Source organism: Ostrinia furnacalis, unplaced genomic scaffold (assembly GCF_004193835.3).
Source record: "Ostrinia furnacalis isolate ACB-3 unplaced genomic scaffold, ASM419383v2 OfSCF2617, whole genome shotgun sequence".
Classification (NCBI taxonomy): domain Eukaryota; kingdom Metazoa; phylum Arthropoda; class Insecta; order Lepidoptera; family Crambidae; genus Ostrinia; species Ostrinia furnacalis.
The window spans coordinates 11473-25040 of NW_021132856.1; the positions used below are offsets into that span (position 1 = coordinate 11473).

Consider the following 13568-nt stretch of genomic DNA (forward strand, 5'->3'; position numbering starts at 1 on the left):
CGACCATCTGAACGCACTCGCATCGCTTCCGCGCAATCCGGTAGGGGATCACAAGTTTATGCAGTTCGTCTTCTAGGAATCGAGTCCATTAATTGAATGATAGAGAGAGCTAACAAGGCGGAACTAGAACAACTGCGAATCAAAGGTACTTAGGCAGTAAAAAGTCCCGACTTTAGGCAGTACCTACCTAGGTCTTAGGCAGTAAGTTTAATATCCGTAACCGTATCCATAATCGAAACTTCATATCCTTAACATCCCTGGTGGTCAGCACATCGAACTATAGGCACTTGCAAAATATTAATTTCTGCTCAGTATGTTGTATATAGTTAGTGTTACCTAAGTTCTACTAAATAACCCTTGACAGTCTCTCACACCGCCACATTGAAACCTGCCCAAAATTAAACAAAACCAGAACTCCAAAACTTAAACGGCTATAACAAACCCGCCTCCTTTACCAAACAGAAACGACAAAAACTACCAAAAGGGCTGCGTCGAAAAACAGTATAAGTCACTACATATTTTGAAAAAATGCTACTTGAATCCTTTTTAAAATAACGATAAAATAATTAAACGTCACGTGGCGCGGTTCACGGTAACTCGTTAATTACCGTTGTAAACTAATAAAAAGCTATAATAATAACGCTATGGAAAAACGGTACGGTGTAAAGTTGACGGCAGGACGGGCTACGGTTGTAAAAAATGATACGGTAGAAGAGTTCAAAACATATTTTTTGTTTTATTCAAGTTGTGCCGCTTTTAGATAGCTCACTTCTTATTATTATCATTGTGGAAAAACGGGGAAAATTAAATCCTGCGCCACCGATTTTGATGGTTTTTTTTAATAGAGTGGTTTATAATTATGTATAAAACATGCATATTAAAGAAGAGAAAAGCTGGGAAATTCCTTTGCGAACCGTGCGAAGCCGGGGCGGGCCGCTAGTAAGTTAATGAAGTAAGGAAAGACGAATGTTGTCTTTATTAACGCATTGCGTAACGCAGTGAAGACACAACTAGTGGACTAGTAACTGAAGCAACTAGTTATTTACGAAGAGTCTCCTCAGACAAGTGATCAAACGGTGACGCTGGGCCCCATCCCCTCTGGCCGGCCGCCAGAGCTTTGATTCCTGAAAATACAGGGTGATGTGGAATTCAGAGAAAACTTTCATTAATACACTCATATCGCTAAGTAGCAGAAGTGTAAGATACCCTTTTTTCTTTAAAAAATGTCGAATGTCATTTTATTCATCGCGACCTAATTAAAAATAATAAATCATGATCCCGACTGGAATGTTACTCCATTTATCATTAAGTATAAAAAAAGTAATTTAATGCATGTTTGCAATATCTTTGATGGGCAGTTTACATGTTAATTTAGGAATAAAAATAATAATTATGCTAGTACGAGATTTTACAACAAAGATGTAGTGAACTCTATAAGCTGTTATTCTTGTTTATTTCAGAACCTCATGGGTGATTTTGCTGCAGCTCCTGCAGATATATACATCGAAAGACTCGGAGAACTTTAATTTTTGATTTTGATACGAAACCTTTCCTTTACTTGAGTTAAACATTGTTTTCCCTGTGCACTCTCCGCCCGTAACTGCTCATTCCTTGGGTTCTACTAAGTTTTCCCTGTGTACTCTCTGTCCATAACTGCTCTGCGCCCCGTACAGTGTTCTCGGTAACGGCAAGCAAACAGTGGCTTTGTTCGACCTGTTAATAGTATAAAATAGTGTTACGTGCACTTCCGGCCGTTTCAACTCCCACGCACGCACTGATTACGCACAAATTGCTGATTAAAGTGTTCTATGATTTGACGTTTGAATTTAGAATTCTTTTGATTGGTCTTGATGTTGTTGTTGCCTTTGAAAACAATGTTTAGCTTTGGCAGAACGTCTTTTGAGTAATGCAGTTTCGTTGAGCTCAATAACTAGTACAATTTTCAGAGTATATAGGTATTTAATAAGGCAGTATTACAGAAGCAGTTAGGTATCGGACCTACTTAATTAAAGGTACGTCCGGTGTATTGTGTAATTGTTTTACACTTGAAAAATCAAAACAATAAAATTAAAAATTAATTGCTTTGAAGTAAGGTGTCCTGTTCAATGTGGAAATCATGGGGGGAGGCCTATGTTCAGCGAAAGTTGGATGGCTGAAATTACGATGATATGATGAAGGTATCCCAGAAAGAATGATGCATAGCCGAGAGATGGGTCCTCTTGTGCACGCAAACTTGTTCCTATGTTGGAAAATAATTAGTACTTACCTAATTTTTTGCAGTTGTATTTAGATTGATGATGAATCTGGTACGACTATTAGCTCTTTTCTGGTGGAAAACAAGACTAAATGGCTTCACTTAAACATCAAATCCCGCTACAAGAACCCATTTTATTGTTATGGTGGATCTCACCGGTGGAAATAGCACGCTCTCATTCGCACTTTATTTCTATTTCAACTACCTCTAGAGCTGTTTTAATATGGCCACAGTAAAAGTAATCAGTATTTACGGACTTAAGTCCGTATAAGTAGTCTAAACACTGATTAGTTTTATTTTACTACTCTGTAGTCAAATATTCTGTGTAGCTATGATCTAGATCTAGAGCATCTTTAAGACTTTCATGAAAGAGGCCGCTCTGTTTTAATTGGAACGTCACTTATGATAATCAGTGTTAGGAAACACGGCAGTTTTCAGTGAATAACCAATTCACTATTGTGCGTTTCTAGCGAGAGTGATCATTGAATTGAGGAAAACTGAAAATGAAAATAATGTAAAACATGTTAGTGTGTACACAATTCATCTTTTCAAAACAAAGGCTTCGAGGAAGGTAACACAAGTTTACTATACTAACTTAGTGTAGGTAAAAATTTAACGGAGGAAAACTGATGTTATAGGAGGAAGGAAGATCTTTCAGAATCTGAACAGTGTCGGACTTATCTTGTCAAGTCGAAGTCCTTTTCGAACACAAATTACTGACGCCTCTTTTTATTGTGATACCGCGCGGATATAAGAGAAAAGAAGTTCTTTCATAATGTAAAACGTTACAGCACAAAATAAAAATGGAGTAATAAGATTTATCTTTTGACAAAAACCTCAAACCTGAACTACTGACGTCTCTTTTTATTGTGACACCACGCGGATATAAGAGTAAAGAAGTTCTTTCAGGATCTAAAACGTTTCAGATTGTAGGTAGGTACGATTTATATTTTCGAGACGAAAACTTTTCAAACCTGAACTACTGAAGTCTCTTTTCACTGTGTTACAGTGCAATAATAGGCCATTCGGATCACAAGACCCGGCTAATACCCCACTAAGTCTCGTTGTCTGCGCTCGTAAAGACATAAAATCTGTTTATTCCACATCCCACGGGATATCTGCACCTACTCGTACTAATAAATCATTTAACAGGTTCTCAATTGCGTCTGTACAAGATTAGCGAGAAATTGGTGGTTTTGAGTGGGGTTTGCTTCAGTTTTAAAGGAGGCTAATTTCTGAAAACGATGTCTGTATTTTTTGCTTTACCCTCTAACTTTCAGATATTAAATTCGCCTTCTAAATAGTTCTCCTGTGAGTCTAAAACAGCGACACTGTTTGTTTCATATCGCCATACACGCCTCGAAAAATGTAGAGTTAAACGCCCACCTGAGACCAACGACATCAAGAAGATGGCTAGTAGAGACCCGATGGACTGGTGTCCATTATGCCTTGTCTTTCAATGCCTATCCTATCGTTCGTTCGTTTCAGTCAAACGACGTCCACAGCTGGTCAAAGGCCTCCCCAAGGTTTTCCGCAATGAACGGTCCTGCGCTGCCCGCATCCAGGCTCCTCCCGCGACCTATCCTATACCCAAGCTCTAAAAATTGTTTCAGCGCTTTAGACGTGAAAACTTTCCCACTTTACGTAGCATGGATGCTGACAGTACGAGTCCTGTAGAAGCAGAAGAAGAAGAAATGCACTGATGGCGATTGTGTAGGTGGTATAATAACTCGCTATTGCGGACCACACTCCATCAAATGTTTGTTTCGACAGATGAACTGGATTGCGTTATGCATATCAATAACAAAATTGAGTTGGATATGAGTTAGGCGCTTTTTTGATTAGAAGAAGAAGTATTATACTTTTGACGTGACTTGAGAGTTGCCATTTAAAAATAAAATATCCCTGTACTTTTACTCAAGATTTAGTTACACCTAGTTAGCGAATCCCTCATTTTGTCGAAGGTGTAGAGTTTGTACTGAAAAAAATTGGCTAGGTTTCACGTAGCAGAACGCATACGCTACGATGAGAGTTAATTATGACCAGATGTGTGCTCATCTTGAAATTACTTTTCATGAAAATTTAGGTGGGATATTTGGTTCTTTGTTGCCCAACACAGTCCACGTCATCATGTAACCGGAACCTCACTTGTAATTGCAGATGTCGGCCGAAAATAAATTATTTCAAATAAATACTATTGACGCAATGATAGCTTTTACGGCTAATGTGCTATTAGCCACGTTTTAATAATGTTTACTGAAATTGGATATTAGAGCTTATTGACAAAAGAGGTCACGATCTTGTAAAACAACCTCTACTTTTAGTTTAACAGCAAACTTTTTAAGCTTGTTGTAGCGTGTGACTCCAGCAGATTAGACTACAACTACTCCTCACTCTTTCGCCTCTTCACATTGTCGTTAATAATAATAATAACTAAATCCTCCATTTGACTTACTTGACTTACCTAATGTCCTTTGTCCCCTAGATGGGGCAGAGGGCGTCCACAACCGTCCTTCATCGAATTCCGTCTTGAGCTTCGCGTTTGATCTCGCTCCAAGTCTTGCCGATTTTCTTCGCCTCGTCTGCTGCAGTGCGCTACCAAGTTTTTTTGAGGCGACTTTTGTCTCTTCTCACTGTTATATTATTCTTCTAGTGTTATACTAACTGTATCACTATTTTTTTTTGGACTAATCGGATTTTATATAATTTATTTTGAAAATAAAAAAAAAAAATATGATGATATCAAATTTCTGACTTCACCATACCATTTATAAATATGACCATGTAAACCATGTTAACATGGGCTAGTGTTGGCTCATATACCCATTTACCTAACACCCTGTAGTAAAAAATAATAATAATAGCTATCCTCCATTTGCGTCTGAATTTTAAGAGGGGGTCATGCGCATGAGGTGGAGACCAAGGCAAAAAGCACTTTTACATGTCCCAATATTAACCCTACCACTGCTTTAGGGCAATAAATGGGTCAGTGCAAAACTCAGTCACTATTGCCTTTTTAAACTATTATGTGGAATTTTATGGACTCTACTTTCTTCACTGAAACTTTTTCTTACTAATATTCCTAATGTACCTTCCTTACATTTTATAAACATTAACTACTAAAAGTAAGTAGAACCAAACCCCGTAGATTAACTGGAAGCCGTAACGTTAAGTAAGTATTTACGTCCACGTCTAATGAAACGTATCAGACTCTACTCTGGCGGAATGAACTTTTGTGGGATTTTTCAAACAAATCTCAGGGCTGTCGCATTATTTAATTTTCAGCAGTTTGGATTTTGTTAACTTAATTTTATTTTACTTCGTGTAATTCATTTATTAGGTTCGCAGTTTCTGTGGAAAACATAATCTTACATTTAAATTATCCAAATTTTGCTAAGCATTCCTTTCATGTTACATCCTATGTGGTAGGTAGGTACTACAATCCATCCATTTCTTAGGTTACTGATTACCTACTTCATCTTGTAAACTTTCAATCCCTATTTAAAGTTCCCAGTTAAAGTGAATTTTGTGATAAAATGTAGTGAAGTCACTGGGCTTAAAATTCATCAAAGGTTTCATCATTCAGAAAGAAGTGAAAACATAGTTTATCTGCTAATAAGTACGAATTTATGATATGCTTAAGGCGAAGTTTCACCTTACGCATTCCACCTATAAGGTGGACCGACGACCTGATAAAGGTAGCAGGTATTCGCTGGATGTAGGCCGCTGCCAACCGTGCGATGTGGACGTCATTGGGGGAGGCCTATGTTCAGCAGTGGACGTCCTGTGGCTAAAATGATGATTATGATGATGAAGTTTCAAAGCTTTTAACGTAGGAAATTATATTATGTGAGTATCTATAATATGTATAGCATGGCAACCCTACCGTGAGGGCTTCAGCGCACTTTTCCAGCAATTTCTTGGAAGTGCGGCCACCCAGCGCGCTGACGATCGCCAGCGCCGGTAGCGCTCGGATACTCACCAGGGTGCAGTGCTTGGAATTGCCATAAAAGTACAGCCTAAACAGTGTCAGTATGCAGTATTGCAATATTTATGTAGTTGATCTGATGCGCTGTTGACTGTACCTACATGCATGAGGGATAGAAGATAAGATAGCAGAATACCGAAATCGCTTCGTGACGACCTTGATATGTTACTAAATACTTCACTACCTGCCACGAACGAATGTTATTCTGTTAAAACCTCCCTGATAGCGTAAGGCTGGACTTTGGGAGTGAAACATAAGAACCTACTGTTCCTTTAAGGGGGCGTCCATAAATTACGTGAGACAATTTTGGCCATTTTTCAACCCCCCCGCCCCCCTTGGTGAGATTTGGTGAGATTTTGCCTGACCCCCTCCCCCACCCCCCTAATCTCACGTGATATTTAATAAAATGCCTATTTTGCAACGTCTATGCTTCGAGTCTATTAGATTTATATGAAAAAATCAGTAACCCAGTGTCGTGCCACGCGCAGTGCAGGGTTCCGTAGCTTGCTAACCGTCGTTTAGTAAGACAAGCAATGAGGGCTATCGTTTTAGCGCTCACTAGTTAGCGCCACTGTAGAGTAAGGTCCTGTCACTTGCTAGTAGCAAAGACAGTGGGACCAACTGGTGAGCACAAAAGTGGTAGGAGGCCTATCGCATTTGCTCTCATCAAGATGGCGCCACTGTAGAGTAAGGTCCTGTCAATCGCCAGGGGTGCCAACTGTTAAGTATAAAAACGATAGCCCTCATTGCTTCAATCTAGGACCAGTTTTTTGATTCATAGTTAAAATAACTAATTGTTAAATTTTGCTACTAATGGTTAAATATTAATAAAAAGTAAACTANAAAAAATGTAAATGTAAACTAATCGTTAAAAAACGCCGACAAAACGGTAAAATAAAATTTTGAAAAAAATAATAATTCTAGTGTAGCTCCCCTGCATGTAAAGTGGGGATGAATTTTTTTCAAGGAAAACTATAACGGTTAAGATACATTACTTAGTTTAAGAGAGTAATAGTTATTTGACTCATGTATTATACAATTTCTTAACCAGTAAAAATTTCTTAGAAGAAAATAATATGAAAAGTGACTTTAGATGAAGTAATTGCTTGCTTCTGATTAATATATTGTGGTAACGACAGACAACTACAGAACCCTACACTGCGCGTGGCACATTTATTCTGCATCTTTAGTGTTCAAAAATGCAGATGGAGGCATTTTTAGTTTAATTTGATTAGACGGTTTAGAATAAATTTTATTGTCATTATCATCATAAAAAAAAACATTTTTTTTACTTCAATAACCCAGTTTTCTGGCAAATTTACTCTATTTCTTGTGGGAAAAATTACGTGATATTTTCCGAGACCCCCCCTCTCCCCCACGTGAGATTTAGTGAGGTTTTCGTTAACCCCCTCCCCCCCCTAAAAGTCTCACGTAATTTATGGACGCCCCCTAACACTTTTTTTATTAGAACGTTCCTTACCTCAAGTAAGTACTTAGTTATCTCAAAGCTTTGGAATTAGCGTGTTACTTGACATCATCGTTTCGTTGACCGTTTCGACTTGGAGGTTCTGAGTTCGACACGAAAAGGTAGAAATACTTTGTCTATTACCTATCCATGTCACGGAGGCCACATACCTAAGCACTGTGCCTAGCAGTCTAATTTACACCGTTTGTTTGTTACCTCAGTTGCTATACCCAACCACAAGAAGATTGGTCCGTTACGTCAATGCCCATAACTTGCTACTCCTAAATCTAAAGATTCCTATCGACCAAAATAAGCAGCATTCTTACGCTTCCTCATGCCATCCTAACGACTCTTCGCAAACCATCGCCCCATAAAGGTGGCCACGTCGCGGTGTGGTCGGCTGGCCTGGGTGGCTGCGGCACTTACACAAATACCACATACACTGAACTGTTTAATCCAAAGACTTCTAACTAAACTACTAGACAGGCTGAAGAAAGAAAATCCTTGGGAATGATTACACTGCGCCATCTGGTGCCAAACTAAGCAAGCTTAGAATTAGAACTGTCTTAAATCTTGTATGTGTCTAATGCCCGTTTTCACCATCAATCACTAATTTTTAAGTGACCCCTATGGTAACACATAACAGGAATTTTGTTTTCATAGGGGACACTTAAAAATTGGGGATTGATGGTGAAAACGGACATAAACCACTACTAAGTAGGTAGGCAACCACTGATATGAAAACGCAATGTGGGCAAGCCTTCCCATTTGGTGGACCGACAATCTGGTGAAGGTCTTGGGAAAAACCTGAATTCGAACAGAGCAGAACCGGTCATTTGAATACTTGGGAGAGGCCTTTGTCCAGCAGCGGACGTCCTTTAGCTGAAATGAATGCCCAATCTTCAAAAAATATGTTCTCTTTCTTTTATTTCACTTCCCTTTACCTACTACATTGACTTTTTTATTTTAATTCCCAGGGATCATCTCGTACATATAGGAAGGGATCATCTTGACCCAAGTCCCACTTTTTGTTAAATATTTGCTAAAATAATCTACAAGTACGCGGCTACGTTTTTATGGCCAAAATATTAAAATTAAACATAATAGAAAACCTAACGACAACAGTAATTACATTTAACATTGTTTGAATAAAAGTAACATAAGCTCAAAGTCATGCCTATTTTAGATCAGAAGTAGGTACACAATTTTTCTTTTTTCTCGTCAAATTCGATGTATCGCTCACGCCACCATTACGATTTGACTGAGGCGGGGATGTGTCCAGAGCTATGTTTTACCAGTGAAAGAAACTAAATGACGTTAGTGGTTTCAGCGCAATCGCGAAAGATCATCTTACCCCAGGGGATCAACTCGTACTACTTTCCCCTACCTACTTAGTTTGTCGTCTGCACATCTGCTCTTCTCGCTTGTAATCTATCTATCTATCTTTACTTATATCTATAAAAGCGAAAGGTCACTGACTGACTGACTCAATCATCACGAAATCTCAAAAACTACAATCGAGCTTAGGAGTCTCAAATTTTGCATGGGGGTTCCTTTTAGAACGTTGGTACTCATTAAGACGGGATTTTGCAAAATTCAACCCCTAAGGGGGTAAAATAATTTTTATTTGCGAACATGGGTTTCACCTGAACTAAGTTTCACGGCCTGTCTAGTAATTCTATAGAAGTCTTCGCTTTAAGCCCATTTTATTGAGCTTCCAACAGAACTGTCTGCGTTTTATTGACAGTAATGTTTAACAGATTAACGCGTCTCTAAACATAGATAAATTCATCAGTAGATACGTTTGTTTAAATAGAATCCGTTGGCCATTGTACAAAATGTTTGTTTGTGGAAACGCCGTGTGTGTACTTAAGAGTGGAAACGCGGAAAATATCAGGTTATTGCTGAGGTTAATGTATTGTCAATAAATAATGTAAAATAGGTACCTAGGTACCTAGTTACCACAGAAGATAGATACTTATTTACTATTATGTTCCAATTCTGCGCTTTTCGGTAGTTGCGCTGCTTATGACGTTCACCCACAAGGTGGACTGACGACCTCATAAAGGTAGCAGGATTAGGCACTGGATGTAGGCTGCTACCAATCGGATTATGCAAATCATTGAGAGAGGCCTCTCAGTTCATTATCAGTATCAGCCGTTCAGCAGTAAATAAATGACTGAAAGTCTTCTTGCAACTTCCATTGCTCCCATGTAGGTACGTACTTAGTTATTATGACTAGAATGGCTCAGTCAGTCTCTCTGTTCCTATTGCAGCTCCTTACTACGAGGCATCCTTAGCATGGTTGTATACCTAATTAATTAGTTTCAATTGACAATAGCCCAACGGTATCTATGTCGAAATGGTCAAATCGAGATCCGAGGAACGCGGGTTCGAATCCTGCCCACTCGTAACACAAACATAATAATATCTATTTATTTAGCTTACAACGAAGGATTAGCGGGACTATTGTATTCATTCAAGGTCATTACTTCTTCTTAGCCCTTCTTTTTTCAAGATCATAATCTGTTGGGAAAAGTTGGTTGCAAAAAACTTTGTTCCGCCTTAATGGCAATAAATAAGCAGACTTTTTTTTAAATTTCGAACGGGATAAAAAGTATCCTATGTCCTTCTCCTGGCTCTAAACTACCTCCCTGACAATTTTCAGCTAAATCGGTTCAGCCGTTCTTGAGTTATAAGCGAAGTAACTAACACGACTTTCTTTTATATATATAGATAATCTGTTGGGAAAAGTTGGTTGCAAAAAAAAAATGGTTGCAAAATAATAAGCGTGTAGCGCCATCTATTGTAGTATTTATAACTTAGACACACTTTTGCTTTGATAGATTTGAGACGCTAGATGGCGCTAATCATAACATTTTACCTACACTGTACCTGATTATGCAAAACGGAACGGTTTATTATGTAAAAAATATAGAATATAGCCATAAAAAGCCTTTATTTTAACGCTGCATGAATTTCATGGTTATTTACTTATTTAAAGCATAATTAATTTAATCGTTTTATTGTTTAGGAATTTGTGGTTACACTATCGATAACAAGCTCTGTGGAAAGAAACGGCTTAAATTAAAAAACAAAAAGTAAAAATGACGTTTGTTGACAAGTTCGTTTTGTTATCGTCGAGCCGATTATTTTCCACCTTTTTTACTAGACAAAAATTCCAGTGTATCAGTGCAGTTAGATTTCATATGGATATTAGGAATGAAGCAAAATCCTCAATGGAAATTGTTAACATACCTCCAATCATTTCGACATACCGGCATGCCTTGCGGACGTTCGATGACAATTTCAAAAACGAATTGTCGACCAACTTGAGCAAGTTAAAAATTATGATGGATTCGTTAAAAGCGGAGGATCTGGGCTTCGACGCTAGCCTCGGTGATCCATCGACATGGTCCAGGCCGAACAAGGCCCCGTGTACATACATAGAAGTGTTTCAGAATAGTCAAATAAACATGAGTATATTTGTGCTGCAACCAGGATTCAGAATGCCTTTACACGACCACCCGCACATGCACGGACTGTTAAAAGTGATTGTTGGCGCTGTGAAGATCAGAAGTTTCACGGAGTATCCCCTGAAAGAGGCTGTGGACACCATAGACTTCGTGGTTCGCGCGAGGCACGAAGCAGCGCGGCTAGCCCAAGGTATTCACAAACGTAGGCGATTGTTCGCGAAAATAACCAACAACAGTGTATGTAGAGCTAATTCTGAAACCTGCACACTGACTCCAACAGTGTCAAACTACCACGAAATAGAAGCTTTAGATATGCCAGCAGCATTTTTTGACATCCTCTCTCCGCCTTATGATACACTAATCGAAGGCATCGGACCTAGAAGATGCCGTTATTACCAAGTAGCTAATGAAATAAGTACTAATGTAGTTGAATTACAAGAAACTGATGTACCGAGATGTTTTTACTGTGATCAAGCACCGTATTTAGGGCCGATACTGGCTTAGGTACAAATATTGGTAGTGCTAATAGTAATATTGTTTTAAATTATGAGAATTTGTTTCTGTAGTTAATTTCCATGTTATTATGTGGCAGTGTTGACCAGTCACTGATGTCTATACATTTCCCTGATTTGAAACTTAAGTATTATGAAATGACACATGCATAAATGCACAAGAATACTTTTAAAGTTGTGATTTGTCTAGATATTTGAATTCAATCAATTACAGGCTTGGAACTACATTATATTGGTTATTTGGTTCTGGAATTAAGCTTCATTTATCTAAATGAGGATCAGACAACTATAATAGAGGAGCTGTTATGTGACAAAGATTATTGATACCAGCAGTTGCAATATAGTTAATTATCCACACTTAAAATATTTAATACTGTTCTTAGTGAAGAAACTTGTTAATGTGTGTTAAAAAAAATTTATTGACTACATTGTTCTAATGTTAACCCTTTACCTACAGGCCCTTGGAAACCCAAAGTCCTCTCAATACGGGGTATTTTAACCCATAAAATTGTTTGCTCCACTTTACATCAAGATATTTTAAAAAGTATGAGACTTACGGTATTGAAATTTGGAATATTATATTCTGCAACTAATGTAGTTTCATAATGACAAGCGCATTTTACACTTAATTTGCAATTTTATTGTTTTTTGTCGTAAACCGTGATTTAGTATTGGCTTTGCCAAAATAACAATAGATGTCACCCGTATTGAGAAGTGACTTTTGACTTGGCAACTATAGGTGCCTCCCGTAGGTAAGAGGTTAATGTGTAATAGTAAATTCCATAGTAGTTTTAAATCATTACATAGATCCTTTATTGTATGTAGTAAACAATAATGCTCTTTGGAAAAATAGTAGTACCTAAATACATATTATCACATGATTGGAATGTATTTACAAATATGAATTTAATTGTTAATAGTTGCTGTAAAGATTGTTATAGTTCAAATGGTTTTGTGCCTTCATTTCAACAGATTCTAATACATATTATATTCTATTCATAAGTGTGTTGATACTGTTTTTGATGCACTAAAAGTAGTTACCATAGTATTTAGTTACAATTATGTTATACTCACTTTTACTGTATTATTCTGCCATTCAATTTTAATAATGTAATTCAATAGTTCTATGATAATAGTTACTATTGTGTATAAAATACATTTGACTTGCCCTAAATTATATTAAATAAAGTATTTCTATTGAATGTTAAAATAACATTAAGTAGATAAGAGTACATGTATTAGAAAGTTTAAATGGTGGAAAATAATCCTAAATAAATAATTAAAATTCAAGTGTTCTGTTATTCACCAATTACATTTTAAAATATTGTGTGACAGCATAATGTTGTATTGAACACTTTCAAATGTCTATTATGCCTGTAAACTGGGCAGTTTAATTAATAATTAATTCAAACAACTTTTTACTGAATGTAAATGTCCATGAAAGAAATTTTTTATTTTTTTTCTTGACTCATTTTCACATTACAATAATTTTACTAAAGATTTTGAACATTCCAATTTCACAATTATATTGTTAAAGATCATCAATCAATGCTACGTAATTTATAAAATTGTAATGAAGTGGCGCACAAAAAATTAGCAAATTTGATCTCTATTAATTAATTAAATAAGCATAAAATGCTGTTGCCACATTTTTGAACTTATATTGATGGTAAGTTTTTAAATTATGTGTTTTATTTTGTTGCAAATCATAATTTTCTAGTTTTAATTACTGTGTTTTTACAATTTTGTTTTATTTAAGAAATAATTTACCTAGTTTAAGATTATTTTCTGGGCATAGTATTGATGTTTTTGTTAATAAAATCTTTAATTTGTTAAATATTTATTTTTTTCTCCTAAACCTTTTCGTCTATAA

General features: G+C 36.9%; 1 protein-coding gene across 1 annotated transcript; it reads left to right on the forward strand.

The window, feature by feature from the left end:
• The first annotated feature begins 10814 nt into the window (after positions 1 to 10814).
• On the forward strand, positions 10815 to 13307 carry LOC114356065 (2-aminoethanethiol dioxygenase). Its single transcript, XM_028309155.1, has 2 exons — positions 10815 to 12133; positions 12455 to 13307. The coding sequence occupies exon 1, from the start codon at positions 10815 to 10817 to the stop codon at positions 11685 to 11687; it is 873 nt and encodes a 290-aa protein (XP_028164956.1). The 3' UTR covers positions 11688 to 12133; positions 12455 to 13307.
• Positions 13308 to 13568: the final 261 nt, after the last annotated feature.

What these genes read in the sequence shown, in the direction of transcription:
- LOC114356065 (XM_028309155.1), top strand. Translation starts at nt 10,815, where the DNA reads ATGACGTTTGTTGACAAGTTCGTTTTGTTATCGTCGAGCCGATTATTT.